The 15,879-nt window shown below is 38.6% G+C and overlaps 1 protein-coding gene and 2 long non-coding RNA genes across 4 annotated transcripts in view; 1 reads left to right on the forward strand and 2 right to left on the reverse strand.

Annotated features, from left to right (window-relative positions):
- LOC107588336 (spondin-2-like) overlaps positions 1-1,860 on the forward strand; it is a 32,380-nt gene extending 30,520 nt beyond the window's left edge. For both annotated transcript variants that reach the window (XM_016276402.1, XM_016276403.1), the window contains exon 6: positions 1,066-1,860. In XM_016276402.1, coding sequence (XP_016131888.1) covers positions 1,066-1,253 — 188 coding nt within the window. In that variant the 3' untranslated portion in view covers positions 1,254-1,860. The remainder of the gene's footprint in view (positions 1-1,065) is intronic.
- Positions 1,861-5,885: 4,025 nt separating this feature from the next.
- On the reverse strand, positions 5,886-10,131 carry LOC107588348 (uncharacterized). Its single transcript, XR_001609568.1, has 3 exons — positions 10,103-10,131; positions 9,865-10,025; positions 5,886-6,622 (listed from the first exon to the last, which is right to left on the reverse strand). It is a non-coding gene; the product is annotated as an uncharacterized lncRNA (long non-coding RNA).
- A 74-nt stretch (positions 10,132-10,205) lies between these two features.
- Positions 10,206-15,879, reverse strand: part of LOC107588346 (uncharacterized) — a 9,978-nt gene continuing 4,304 nt past the window's right edge. The window contains exons 2-4 of the long non-coding RNA XR_001609567.1: positions 11,614-11,818; positions 10,440-10,568; positions 10,206-10,362 (exon numbers count right to left, since the gene is read on the reverse strand). This is a non-coding gene — a long non-coding RNA (uncharacterized lncRNA). The remainder of the gene's footprint in view (positions 10,363-10,439; positions 10,569-11,613; positions 11,819-15,879) is intronic.

The following is a 15,879-nucleotide window of genomic DNA, read 5'->3' on the forward strand; positions in this document are numbered from 1 at the left end:
TCTTGGCCACTGTGCTGCAGCTCAGTTTCAGGGTCTTGGCAATCTTCTTATAGCCTACGCCATCTTTATGTAGAGCAACATTTTTTTTTTCAGATCCTCAGAGAGTTCTTTGCCATGAGGTGCCATGTTGAACTTCCAGTGGCCAGTATGAGAGAGTGAGAGCGATAACACCAAATTTAACACACCTGCTCCCCATTCACACACGAGACCTTGTAACACTAATGAGTCACATGACACCGGGCAGAGAAAATGACACCGGGCATTTTCACTTAGGGGTGTACTCACTTTTGTGGCCAGCGGTTTAGACATTAATGGCTGTGTTGAGTTATTTTGAGGGGACAGCAAATTTACACTGTTATACAAGCTGTACACTCACTACTTTACATTGCAGCAAAGTGTCATTTCTTCAGTGTTGTCACATGAAAAGATATAATAAAATATTTACAAAAATGTGAGGGGTGTACTCACTTCTGTGAGCTACTGTAGTGGACAGACAATTAATATACTCCTTGACAATAGGTCATTTGAGATAAAATGTAAAAAAAAAAATATATTAAAAAGGACATTCCCCATAAATATAAAGTAAGTAAAATCTAATATTTGAAAGAAAATGAAAATCTCAACTCAATATATTTTTTCTAAGGTTTAAAACAGATAATATAGACTTTAACATTTTTATTTATTTCAAACTCCATTCAAAAAGCAGACATTGCAAAAATTTAAGCCAAACTGAAAAACAGGGTGCAAAATATGTGTGAGAGATTGTAGTATAAATTCTCTTAATGGATATCATAATATATTTCTTAAGAAAAAAATATTATTGTCATCAATGGACATGAACTGTATACCCTAAATTATATATTGACCCACTAACATACTATAAAATACACATTTGTTCAATTATTTGGGACATCTGAGCCACTCAGCCCTACAGCCCAAGTACGCCAGTGGTCCGTTTTTCTTTAATTGACCATGCATAAACATGCATATAAACAATCTCTTGACGGACTGCTTCCAGACAGCTTTTTTGGCTAGCGATCCTCATGACTCCTGCATGTCTTGCAGAAACGCCGCTGGACTGCGAGGTGTCGATGTGGTCGTCTTGGGGCCTGTGTCTGGGGCCGTGCTCTCGGGGCGGCCTGCGCCATCGCACCCGTTACATCCTGCTCAAACCCGCCAACAGCGGCACGCCGTGCCCCGAGCTGGAGGAGCAGGAAGAGTGCACGCCGCACAACTGCCTGGCGCATCAGTGATGCCGGTCCCACCGCTGGCATAGACACTTTGACGCTGTCCAAGCGGAGAGCCGAGTTTAACCTCATGCCAATGCTGAGTCACTGCCGCAGAATGTGGGAGAGCCGCCCGACTGGACGTCCAGTGAGCGGCATTGGCTCCACTCCTCGCTGGAAAAGAACGGCTCGTATTCGGTCAATAGAGACTTTGATTATGGGTGCTGTATTCGCAGTAATCTCAGTGTATCTTTGCGTAATCGCACACTATTTTGCCAATATAGATTTGTGGAATAGACGACTTGCAGTTGCCCGACCACTGATTTTAACACAACTACGTGAATTAACATAAGCCTTCCTCTTGGCCTCACAACAATAGCAACTGTTTTGAGTTGGGTTTTGAGTGATTTGCTGTAGAAGTCAACTAGTAGTGAAGTAACACAGCTCCAGTCTCATACAGGCCTAATTATGTTCAAAATGCAGTATGCATACAGTTTACAATATTATCTTGTGAGGAATCACACAAAACTAACTGTCATAAATCATTTATCAAATAAGGGACCGTTTAGATGTTGCCGGTCAAGAGGTAGTACTTTTTTTTCTTTTTTTTGCTTCTTTTTGTTTGTCACTTATACACACCAATTTGATCAAAAGTACAGTAAAACAGAAATGCTGTGAATTACTACAATTTAATGTGTTCTATTTGAATATATTGTAAAACTGAACTTATTCCTGATACAAAGCTATATTTTCAGCATCATTACTCCAAGTTTTCAGTGTCACATGATCCTTCAGAAATCATTTAAATATGCTGATTTGCTGCTCAAGAAACATTATTTTTATCAATATTGAACACCGTAGTCTGCTTAATGCTTTTGACTCTTTGAATAACAGCATTCATTTTAGACCGAAATATATCGTAACATTATAAATTGTCACTTTTTTTATCATCAGTGTAATGCATCCTTGTTCAATATAAGTATTCTTTTTTTCCCTTTTGTTTATAATCTTAATTACCCCAACCTTTTAATTATAATGCTTTCCACAAAAATATTAAGCAGCACACCTGTTTTCGGTAATGATGCTGAAAACTCGGCTTTTCCGTCACAGGAATAATTGACATTTGATCATATTTCACAATATTACTGCTTTTATTGTCTTATTGATTAAATAAATGCATCCTTGGTGAACGCGAAATACTTCTTATAAGAACATTTAAAAATCATAATAATTCCAGACTTTTGACCGGTAGTGTATGTGTTGTATTTTATGATACTTCTAATAGTAAACAATGAAATTCTCTTAAATCATCTCCTCGTGTTTTTATGGTAGAATTTGAGTCATTTTCCTTAATAGTATTAGCATTATTAGTAGTAATGAATGACCTGAAACATCATGCTGGATAACATGAATCATCTGGTTTTGTGACGTTCATACAGCTAAACTTTTAACTGTTATGCTGATCATATAAAGTGGTGTTACATTCGAAAAGAATGGCAAATAGGAGCGTTTTCTCTAGTGCTGTTACACATTTGAACTCCAAATCAGATTGTATAATTAGATCTATATCCCACATGTTAAATGGCACGATTATGTGTGTGTGGTTGATTTTCCCTTTCCTTTCCTTAAAGTGATGTACTAAATAAAAAGGATTATAATAATATCACATGGCACATTTATAAATAATCTATTCAGAGACAACCAGAGGCTGATGCGGAGAACACAAACTCGTTTAAAAACATTAGCTGCTGTTAGAAATACGATTACAGTTGATGATCGACCATCGATGTGCTCATGAACTTATTGGTCAGTTTCATTACGTATTGTTGCAAATGTCCTTATCTCCTTCCTCTGGACAAAGCAGAATTAGATGGACAGATGAATCGAGGTTTTGGTGTTTATTATCATCACGTCATTTAATCATTTAGGAAATAATCGTGTAACTACGTTATCCTATTAAACCAGCTTGATTGTTTTGAAATGCTATGTAGTGGAGGAAACAGATTTGACAGTGTCTAGAGATGCTGTATTACCAAATATGAAAAAACAAAACAAGGGCAAGGTTGCCTTTGCCGCAGCAAAATGTTAAAACAAACGAAGGAAAGATTGTGTTCTATAACACTTTTTTCAGGTTTCCTGAACTTTGCCACAGTTTCGAAAAACAGACATCTTAACCATGAACGAAGGCACCTTATAAACCAGGGCCCAGCTGTTCACTTCCAGTTCAGTTCTGTCATTGTTGCTTAAAAATACAAATTAATCTGCTCAAATTGCTTGGTTCTGTGTCAACTTTATTGCCAGAATCCCCTTGTAATTATTTAGGTTTTTTCTGTGACACATTACTATTTAGGCCTATGGTTATGAGGAACAGCAGAAATGCCCACAAAAACAAATCCAGACTGAATTTTATATTTTGTATTAATATTATTTGACCGTTCTAGTACATTTCGCAGTGTTTTGGGCCAAAGAACCATCCTGTAAAGTAGGTATTTTCTGAAGTGTAGGCTGGTAGGATGAAACGCATTCATTTTTATGATGAAAGCAATGTCTTGCACCCTCATGTGGCTGTGAGAAAAAACACCACTTCAGATGAATGAAATTATCTTAATGAGCCAATAGAGAATAAACACTACAATTCAGACCTGAATATGATTTGAAATAACTGGCAAACCCCCAAATGAGTTAAGTTGTGTTCATACTAGTTGTGAAGTTGTCACAAAGGCTGAAATTCCAAATAAAAACATTTTACCACAGGTTGTTTGAGCTCTTATGATATATCATAGAGGAATTCAGAAGGTGCCGCGGGAATATATAAAGCGCGAGACTAGTAAAGAGTGTGTTATCAGCAGTGCTTACCGTGAGTTTAGTTGTTGGCGACTGTCTCGTGGAGAGAAAGCGGAGGGACAACACTGACACCCACCGACCACACGGACCTCCATCCTCTCCTGAAGAGACGCCTGTGACTATCGGTGAGGAGAGGAGACAACACAAAGAAGAAGAGGCAGAAAAAGAGCAGGTTTCGGAGGTTTGCTGCTTTCCTCTGTTGTTTCTCTCCCCACAAACCCACCAAAGCTCAGGGTGAGGAGGAGCAGGACACTGGTGTGTCTCCATCCAGGAGCTGTACTGATGGTACATCAACATGAACATCAAAAAGTCTATTCATCACTTACACACATCACCATCACATTATACAAATGCAAATAAATATGTTTTCCCACTACATGTGATAAATGTTATAGTTAAGAATATTTCAAGATTCAAGTAACCAAAAGTAATTCCTGAATGAATAATTAATACGAGTATGCAATATATTATTGATATTATTTGATTACAAACCAGCTTTTGGATGATATTGCTGTCTTTAGATCAGACTTCTCTGCAGGACGTCTTCTGTAGAGGACAATGATCATCAGGAGTCTCCTTCCAGTGCTCCTGAAGACCCCTCACTGCCGAGGAGCAGAAAAATGCAGGACGTCCAGCCTCAAGATCAGGACAGTCCAGCCAGTCCTTCACATCTGGACTGTGACGAGATCACGAGGAGCGAGGGTGAGTTTACTGTCATAACCCAAAATATAACACGCAACCTCTCCTTATAATTTATTTTAGGTGTGTATCTATTAAAGAAAATGTATGCTTTAAATAATGTACATTCTTATAATGTAAAATGTAAACATTTCTTTTAGGTTTTTTAGTTTTAAATTACCATTTGCCGTTTTTTGCAGTTCATTTAGTCCTGCAGTGTGAACTTAAATAAAATAACTAGTAACTACAATTATTTATCTTGCAATAGACCTCATCTGCGGGACGTATGCCATCGGCAAGAAGTTGGGGAAGGAGGCTGTCTTTGAAGAGACCCACGGTGAGGAAGGCCTTCAGGTGGCTGTGAAATTCACAGCAAAGACAGAAAACAAGCTGTACCTCAGCCTTGTAAGTAGTGCAAGCACTGTGCTCTCTCCGTCATCTCTCATTTACTGTTTGCAATTTATACAATCTTAAAATTCATGTAAAACACAAGGTACAGATATTTCAAGACAAACAGACTGAGCTAAATCCTAATTTGAGAAACTGCTTCCATCTGACCATCATAACGCAATCTTTCTTCTAGCCCAGGGGTAGGCAAGTTCGGTCCTAGAGAGCCGCAGAGTTCAGCTTCAACCCTGAAAAGTTTTACCCCTTAGTAATCCTGAAGACATTGATTAGCTTGTTCAGGTGTGTTTGATTAGGGTTGGAGCTGAACTCTGCAGGACTGCGGCTCTCTAGGACCGAACTTGCCTACACCTGTTCTAGCCTGACCATCCCAGTCCAGTTCCTCTAGAGGTGGCTTTGACAGTCAAGGCCAATCAAGGCTGCTGTTTATCATGATGACCAACCGTTATCCATACAGCGGTGATATAATACTGATAGACACTGATGTCTGGATCAAGCCTAACTTCTCAGATGGTAAGAAAGTCAATACAACAAAGAACAACAATTGCAATTCATAATGTCAATCATGCAAAACAGAGGCTTTATAAATAATGGCCTTATGGATAACGCAGGAATCTCTCACTGTTTAGAAAGCAGGTGTGAAAGTGAAGGAAATAATCAGAAATCTCTCTCATTTTTCTGCACAGAATGCTGCCGTTTTATTCCCGGTTGCCTAAAGAGTGACCCGGAGCAGAGGGCTCATCTGGAGGAGATGCTCTCCCATGCCTGGTTCAAGGTAAGTCTAACACAAGCTAAAATGATTTGTTTGTATTTGTCTTTTTGTTGATTTGATGTGATCAGAATCCCTGCTGCAACTGTTACATAGTCAATCCATATACACTGCACATGATGTATTTTTATACCTTATGAAGTATGTTTGTGTAATTTGTATAATTTCTAATTGTGTTTCAGGTCCTGGTGAAGAGGGTCAGTCTTGTGTCTGGAGGACTGAGACAGGTGACCCCTTCATCTCTCCAGCTTTAGCGTCTTGCGGGGCTGGCAGGCCTCGGTTGTGTCTGACCCAAAAGTTCTTGCCACGGACAAATGAGTCCCAAAGAAATCAAGGCCGCTTTAGAAAACAATGTGAATGCTGCTGCTCCAGAATCTGCTGAGATCAGAGAGGTCACTCCACAGGGTACCTTTCCAGAGCTTCTTGTCCCGGCCTGAGGTTTTCTGCTGCCGTTGCAAACCCTGAAGAGGTTTCTGACATGATTGACCGGGTCACACTGACGCCCGTCCTGTCCACTACAAAGGTTCCTCTCATGATGGGAAAGAACAGCAAAGTAGTTCCAGTCAAGGCCGTTCCAGTGTTTGCCGTCGTAGCCTCAGCCAGAGCTGGTGTTCAAGGCTGCTTCAGTCCCAGAGCTCCTCTCTCAACCTGCATCAGAGGATCCTCCCACTGCTGTGATTCCTCCATAAACACATTACACCTGTGAGCCACATTAAAAAAGACTGAGAAAATTCACAAAAATGTGTTGTTTTAATAAGAAAACAATAATCTGTAAATAATAACCATTCCTGTTTTAGTTCTATAGAGATTAAACCTCATTTTAGCAATTCTTTATTTATCACTTTGGCAAGTTAATTATCCAAGTTAACATTCAAATAAGTATGACCAGGTAAGTAATATTTAAAAAAGGAGTTACACTATGCTTTAAATCCTGTAACAGTTACATAAATGCTTGTCAGTATGTTCAGCTGTATACCTTAATCAGTTGTAAGAGAAGGGCTGTGTCCGAAATCGCCCCCTATACCCTTAAATAGGGCACTATTTGAGGGAACAGCCATTTTTAGTGGAGTCCGAAACCATAGTGGACGTTCTCGAGTGAGCTCATTCAATCCAACAATGCACTGCAAAAACGTCTGTACAACTGGTGCACGCTCAACGGCTAGAGAATACCCATAATGCACCGTGAGTCACGCGCCGAATGAATTCCCACATCTCGCCAGAAGATAGATAGCTGAATAATCAATCCGTTCATTTTTACAAAGCGCTCATCCATGGCGTATAGCATAATGTACAACACGGGTATAAATTCATTGTAAATTGATAATTAAATTGTTTGATTAGGGTTTATACATAATTTCCATAACAGAGTTCAAGATAAATCCTTTAATCTTACTACTGGAGCTGCTAGTTTCAAATGATTAATAAACAGCAAGCTATGCAAAAGCGGCATTCCTTCCGGTGCACTCAGTGTCCGAATTCACTACTCGTTTTCATTCACTCCTTCTAGTGAACTGAATTAGTGACCTAATGTAGGGAATAGTGAATGAGGGTATAGGGGGCGATTTCGGACACAACCCTGGTCTGCCTCCCCCTAATTATCATCGGCACCCTTCACCAGAATCCCATCAGTGACAGCAGTGGGTGTGTGAGAGAGGAGGGATTGGGCCAAAATTCCGAGCTCGGAGCCCTCCCCTCGGACAGCACACCAAATATGCATAACCTTTACTCCGTTTATTATATATAAGTGTGAACTCATGAATTTCTGTTCAATAAAAGCCTCTGCGAGGCCTGAGGCCACCAACTGTGTCTGTCGTTTGCGGCTCCCGCCACAGTGTACATACATGCATACTTTATGGTTAACACCACATAAATGTAATGTCTATTGAAACTTGTTTATTATGAATCTAAATATATTTGTAGTAAAACATGTAATGATAAAGATGCAATTCATTTAAAGCTGCGGACTGCAAGTTTTGCTTTTGAAACCTGTAATTGCAGTTATTTGCGGAATTATCATCTTTATGCGAGTTGTGCATCAGCACAGCTCCTCAGCGCAGATTAATCTATAATGTTTTGAGGTGTATGTGTGGCTGTCAGTCAGTCAGTCGGTCGGTGTGGATAATGCACTTCAGAATCACAGATTTTACATCTTGGAAGTATGACCCAAATAAGAATTTTCACCAGAAAATGTCTTCTGAACAAGCGAGTCTGCCACTTTTATTCTGACCAACTAAGAAGAAAAGCATTGCAATACTTCACGCTACCACTGTTGATTAAATCTAACAATCGCTTGGCTCATATCACAGCAAACTGTACAAAATATTATTAGTTAACAATTTGAGAACAAAGTATGTTAACAACATCAGCAATGCCTGACTATGTGTATATAGTGTGCATTAGCATTACCTGTAGACTACTGGTGACTACAGGTGAATCTCCAGTTATCATTGATGATCCTTGTATGGACCTTTCCATACAAATCCATTACAATCCGCCATCAAAATGATTTAATTTAATTATTCCAGCTGCTATGAGAAAAGTCTATAAATGATCCGACACCTGCAGCTTCCTCACATGCGATATAGGCTATTAGCCAGGACTACTTCTTTAGGTATACAGACATGACGCAAAGACGAACAGCGACAGGCTCGTATTTCCCACAGAAACCTACCAGTACCAGTCCACGTAAACCGGAAGTTGCGAGCAACTTTACTTCCATATTGTGACATACTTCCAAGAGAAACAGAATATCGAATAAGAAAAATAGAGGGCATGGCTTGTTTTTTTTCTACTGTGAACTAATTGGAACAATAAAATTATGAATATTTTGTTGCTACTGTGTAAATCAGGGGTTCTCAAACCTGTCCGAGTACCCCTAGCCCTGCACATTTTGTATGTCTCCCTTATCAGACACACTCAATTCATGTCTTGTAGTCTCTACTAACAAACTGATGAGTTGAATCAGGTGTGTTAGATAAAGGAGACATACAAAATGTGCAAGGCTCGGGGTCCTCCAAGACATTTTTGAGAACCACTGGTATAAATATGTAATCACGTAATCCATAAAAAAAAGTAACTGTAGTCTGATTACGAGTATTTTAAAATGTAATTTAATCTAATTACAAGTACTTAATATTTGGAATCGGATTACGTATTTCAGATTACATGTAATCAGTTACCACCCAGCTCTGCTGGCAGATAACGGACTTGCTTCCCATGATCAATCAACAACTTTAATTTATCAAGTTAAACTGTCTAAACATCACTATGCCTCTCATTCGGGTGCTCCTGTGGCTACTGCCAGAGCATGGACGCTGGTTCTGAAAGACTGTGTTGTAGGGAGGTTAGGCAGGTTTGTGACAAAAGTGCAGAATGAGTATCATGTTATTAACCAGGCTATAAATGACGCAGCAGCAGAGTAGGACTGAAGATAGTTAAAACTGTATGACTGCAAAACCATAATTAAAAACTTACACATTTGAAATACACTGTCTGTGTGTTATTACATTACATAATATTTATATTAGAGTAAATTAGTAACACTACAGAGTAAAATATGCTGCGGAAAGAAGAATTGTACGGTCGTTATTTTTTTGTTTTCTTGTCACATGGACTATTTTATCGATGTCCATGCTAAGTTTCTGGGTCTGGGAACATTTCAGTTGTGTTGCTGTCTATGGAGGGTAAGAATACTCTCGGATTTCATCAGAAATATCTTCATTTGTGTTCTGAAGACGAAGTTCTAAGTTCTTAGAGGTTTGGAACAACATGAGGGTGGGTAATTAATGACAGAATTTTTATTTTTGGGTAAACTATCCCTTTAAGCAAGCTTGTCACATTGTACAACATTTTAATCCAATGTTTGCCGACATTTAGAATGCATACCATTTGGTTTGAATGACTAAATGAAACAAAGTTACTTTTCATACAAAATTAACAAACCTGTTGAATCAGCTCTCATGTCACCATCCAAGACAACAGCATTTCCAGAACACCTTACCCTCTCCAAAATTTTATTTTGTTCAGACCTCCAGTGCCACAAGATTGTTGGCTGGAGAAAGACCTTTTGATGACAAATGCATTCCAGACAGAGCTGACAGGACCTGGAAAATATCACATGACATCAGCAGAAATAACCTTGAAAATTCCCGTTTATAGATCATTTTAACAAAAGACAAACCTTGTGGATCTGTATGTAAGCCGACATTTAGAATGCATACCATTTGGTTTGAATGACTAAATGAAACTGAAAGTTACTTTTCATACAAAATTAACAAACCTGTTGAATCAGCTCTCATGTCACCATCCAAGACAACAGCATTTCCAGAACACCTTACCCTCTCCAAAATTTTATTTTGTTCAGACCTCCAGTGCCACAAGATTGTTGGCTGGAGAAAGACCTTTTGATGACAAATGCATTCCAGACAGAGCTGACAGGACCTGGAAAATATCACATGACATCAGCAGAAATAACCTTGAAAATTCCCGTTTATAGATCATTTTAACAAAAGACAAACCTTGTGGATCTGTATGTAAGATGTGCCACTAAAGGCTACTGCCGCCGACAAATGCAGATTTCCAGCTGGTGTATTTCAGATGAATGGCTGGCTGTTCCACTGTGTTTTGTGGATGCACTGTGAACAGACCTAAGCAAAATTGAAACAATAAAATCTATATGGACAATACCAAATAAATACTGAAAAAAAATAAATAAAATAGTTTGTACCAATTTGTCATTGCTACAATTATCATCACCTGTGATAGATACAAAACAGATACACCTGTCCCATTTACAAAATTGTCAACTAAGTATGGTGGCATGTTGTACACTTCTGAAATAGCTGTAGCAAATGGTCTTAATTTACCATAGGCGAATTCCAAACTGCTTTTCTGCACCCTTGAAGGGCACTTCGGGAAGGGGACGCCATTTGTAGGGACGTTCCAAATGAAAGTGAACAACTGAATCCCTTGACGAAGGGCCCTTCCGGAAGTCCGTTAGTGAAGGGAACATGCGATGGTCACTTCACGAAAGTTTTCGTTTGTGATCATGTGATCTTCGGTTAGGATATCTTGCGATGTATTTTAAAGCAAAGTTGGGGTTGATTTTGACTTCACATACAAACGTAAGTAGAATAGGCTAATTAAATTTGTCTTTATATTTTAATGTAATACAAAATATTTTTCGTCAGTTATAGAAACATGTTCACTTAAAACGTAGTAAAACATTAAGTGAAATAATGTGAAAACGTAAGCAAGTTTAGTTTGAAAAAGTTTAACAGTAAATAAGACAATTAGACAGTATTTGAATAAAATAAGGAGAAGAAATATATGTTTGCAACAACTGGTGGAGCGCACGCGCAGCATTGTCAAGGTAACATTTGGTCAGTCATTCCCTTTGCCAAGGGAGTTCCAAACGCTTATACGAGACAGTAATGCCCTACACCCTGCAAAGAACACAAGTCAAGGGCTCTGCCCTTCGAAGGGAGTAGGGCATAGGGATGCTCACTTCTGTTTGGAATTCGCCCCATTTATTTCCTGGCTTTGTAGAGTGGTTGGCAAACCTTGGATAAACAGATATAGCTTGCCAAGTCATATCCTATTTTCTAATGAGGGATCTTTTTTGATCATCTCAAACCTCCCCTAGAAGCCCTGACATCTACCCTGTGTATCCATATGTAAAACTAGACTTACTTTTCACTGCCTTCTTGAGTGATATCAGGCTCATAGTTGACATCTGACAATTGCTTTGAGGATGTTGAGCTGTCATTGATCATGGTGTCTTCAATTTGTGGCCTTTTAATTGGTGTTGATGTGAAATACGGAGGTTCAAGACTTGTGCCAACACTCTCGGAACAAGAGATGCCAACAGAGTGTCCAAAAGGCTTCACTTGAATCGCTAAAATTTTCAACACACATATGACAATCAAACCCATGAAACACAACACAAGAAAACCATTTCCAGCTAATGTAATTAAAGGGGTGGCTGATTGTGATTTCACTTTTTTAACATTAGTTAGTGTGTAATGTTGCTGTTTGAGCATAAACAATATCTGCAAATTTACAACACAAAGTTCAGTGCAAACAGAGATATTGTCCTTTAAAATTATGGCAGTTTAATGCCTACAAAAACAGCTGGAAGGGACTACAACAAGCTTCTTCATGGAACAAAGGGGGCAAGGCCATGTTGCGCTGCTTTAGAGAAGAGTTGTTGCCATGCCGTCAAAACTACTACGACACAAAACTTCTGTGTCAGCCGCGACACAAGTATACGTTTTCTATGTGTATTTACGCTTTGATTTGAACGAAAACAGCACATCCGTGCAGCGCGGCTAACACAGAATAGCGTACGCTGCTTGCATTCAGCGGATATTTTCCAAAATAATATCCTGTAGCGCTGTCATTGCGCTACAGTGATGCGGAGAGACACAGAGGAGATGAATTGTTGAATAAAGTTGTTATTTTTGTTTTCTTCGCGTACAAAAAGTATTCTCGTCACGGTTGAACCACTGATGGCAGATGGAATATTATGACGATTTCACACTTTTCTGGACCTTGACAGTGTAATTTACTTGGCAGTCAATGGGACAGTCACAAGCCTCCCGGTTTTCATCCAAAATATCTTAAATTGTGTTCTGAAGACGAACGAAGCTTTTACGGGTTTGGAATGACATGGGGGTAAGTGATTAATGACTAAATGTTAATTTTGGGGTGGAGTATCCCTTTAATCACATTATTACCGTCGTGTAGGACTTTTCACCGCATTCTGCGACAGTATACACACACGGCAGTGGTCAAACAAAAGAGCATGGCTTCAACAGCGCTGTCGCCTGTTTGCACAGCATGACAAATAATTAACTGCACTTGAAGCTTTCAGTAAATTAAAAATGATCTATATGTTTATATGTGTAATTCTGGAGGGGATGGTGTCGCTTGGTGGCGTAATGACGTGCCATTAATCGATCTATGTACTATAACATGTAAAACGGGAACATGAAAGGAATATTTTAAAAGCAACTCATGTAAACACCTTAATCATAATATTGTCTTATTCAGAATAAGGTAAATAATTAGATTACTGATGTCCATGTAAACATAGTCACTGTTCTAAAGCAGTGCTTCTTAATCCCGTTCCTCTCATCCCCCTGCTCTGCATCTCTCTCTCGTACCTGATTCATATCATCAGCTCCATCAATGAACTGTGTTCCACACATATACTTTGTGTATAGACAGTAGGGGTGGGAATCACAAGAGGCCTCACGATATGATATTATCACGATACAATATTATTATGATTTTAAATATATTGCGATATATTGCAATTTATTACCTTTTTCCAACTTCAAATTATGTCCCCAAAGGAAAACTTTGGCAACATCTGTTTTAACTAAAAAGAAACATTTCTCAGTTTGTTTATCTCACTTCAATTTTATTGCTGCAGTGCAAAATGTGATTGTCAAGCAGACAAACTGACCAACACTTTCATGGAAACCTGTCATAAATGTTGTATGCACCTGGCAAACTCAACTATTTGTATTACAGTCTAATCTAGTCCACCTTAATTAAATGCAAACAGGTATGCACTGCTGTGCTACTACAGGTATTTTGAACAGTGCAACTTGAAATTGTACTAAGAAGTTGTGCAGACCCTTCAGCAATTGGGGCATTTGAAAATAAATTACTGTTAAATTTAAAATAAATAAAACAGTCTTACATTAAAATAAAAATGTTACATTTAAATTAAACATAACATGTACTCTTAAAGTAAACAATGTGCTACAACAGGTATACTATGCACTGCTGTGCTACTTCAGGTATTTTGAACAGTGCAACTTGAACTTGTACTAAAAAGTTGTGCAGACCCTTCAGCAATTGGTGTATTTGAAAGTAAATTACTGTTAAATTTAAATTAAACAGGGGTGCTCCAATCAGGATTTTTGAGGCCGATCACCGATCACAGAAAGCAGTCTCTGCCGATACTGATACCAATCTTTTTAAAGCCTTCTTTTTATCATTTATAACTATTTATAGTGATACTCCAATCAGGATTTTTAGACATTTATTCAAGGCCTGAATTTCTTTTTTGAAAATGGAGGGAACTCCCCTCTTAGGTGACTCTTGTGAGAGGGGAAGCAGCTTTCACACAGGAGTCCGCTACTGATTCGTGGCTGTTTACCACAAACACAACATTTATCTATTATTTTGATTTCAAATCCAAACATTGTCACTGAAAATGCATTTTCAACATTGTGATTCTTTTCTTACACAGTACAGTAATACAATCTTTCACAGACATGTTTAAACAATATAAGCAACACATTATTCAATGCTTTTTACTTTTGCATTTACTTCTAGATTTATATATTAAGTTGCTCAAGCAAGTGGCAAAACATTTAAACTACTTTTCTTACGTTATCACAAACTTACCATTGACAGAAATAGTCAGCTCTACTGCCTTTCCTTTTGCATTGAAATCTTTATTACAAGCAATCCTGTGGTTCATAAAGAACTTTGTTTTCCTACCTCCACGAGTGCCATCTATTATTGCCTTGTTTATCTAAAAGTGCTCTTTCCCTTTAAACCTAGCCAAAAAGCCATAGCCTATATGTGTTGACTGTGAAACACAGTAGACTTTAATAATATGCATTTATGGTGTAATTACTACATTTTCGTATCAATCCATGTTCATATTTACCGCAAACAATGCGCTGTTACTTTAATTCAGCGCTTGCAGCGCAGCAAAAATCGATCTCTGCAATGCTGCAGACGCACCGCTCCTGAACGCACTGCCGGACCGCAACCGTGTGCAGTGTGCACGCTTTATTAATAACATGAGCGCGGAAAAAATACGCACCACATATGCACTGCAAACGGAGTAGGCATTATGTGTGTGTGCTGAGAGTGTGCATGAGCGCACGGTCTCCAGGAGAGCGCTGGATGGTTAAACAGTTAAACACATTAAAAAGTAATGCAATTTATCAACTTTAGTGACGATGTGACAGCACCTCGATTGTGCAGGTGACAATTCCTGTCAACTGTGCAGCATGCAGCTTGCTTATAGCGCAGACGCGATGTGGTGATTTGAAGACATTTGTTAATCCGAATAAAAAGATGGTTTAGATCCATTAAATACCTTAAAAAAATAATTATATTAATTCTGCCAGAAAAGCCCCCCCCTTGCTGTTTCTGAACATGGTGATTGACGCTCAGTTTATGCATTAAAGTTTTGCTTGAAATATGTAATGCATGTGGTAAATGAACACTAGAAATTGGCTTTAAAAGTTTAGGGTACAAAATTAACCGTACTTTCTGAATGCAGAGCCACGGTGGATTCTTTCGGCCTGACAAATTGTGTGGCGTTCATTCAAATGATTTTAGCTGGAATAAAATAGATGTGCTGGATAAATTAATATTTAGGCCTAGTCCTTTTTTTAATAATATTATTTAGGGGTGCTCAGATCAGGATTTTTGAGACCGATCACAGAAAGCAATATCTGCCGATACGACCACCGATACCGAATTATTATTATCATTTTTTTTTTTTGAGGGGGGCTTTTTTTTGGGACATTTTTCAAAAATATATATTTCTCTCCTAAATGTTTGATTATGCACTGCATTTTTGTTTTGACAATCGTGCAATTGTTGCACAATAGCTTACACACAGCACAAGCCTGATTTCGTGAGCTGTATGTGAGGCGGTCTACGCCAGGTTCACACATACTCCATTTGCAGTGCGTATGTAGGCCATGTGCCGTGTAACACCATGTAAGTGGTGCAGAAGCAGCTTTCACACAGGAGTCTGCAACTGATCTGTGGCTGTTTACCACAAACACATTTATCCATTATTTTGATTTCAAATCCAAACATTGTCACTGAAAATGCTTTTTCAGCATTGTAATTATTTTATTACACAGTACAGTAATACAATCTTTCACAGACATGTTTAAACACAATAAATAT

This window comes from Sinocyclocheilus grahami, unplaced genomic scaffold (assembly GCF_001515645.1).
Source record: "Sinocyclocheilus grahami isolate Dianchi unplaced genomic scaffold, SAMN03320097.WGS_v1.1 scaffold102.1, whole genome shotgun sequence".
NCBI lineage: Eukaryota > Metazoa > Chordata > Actinopteri > Cypriniformes > Cyprinidae > Sinocyclocheilus > Sinocyclocheilus grahami.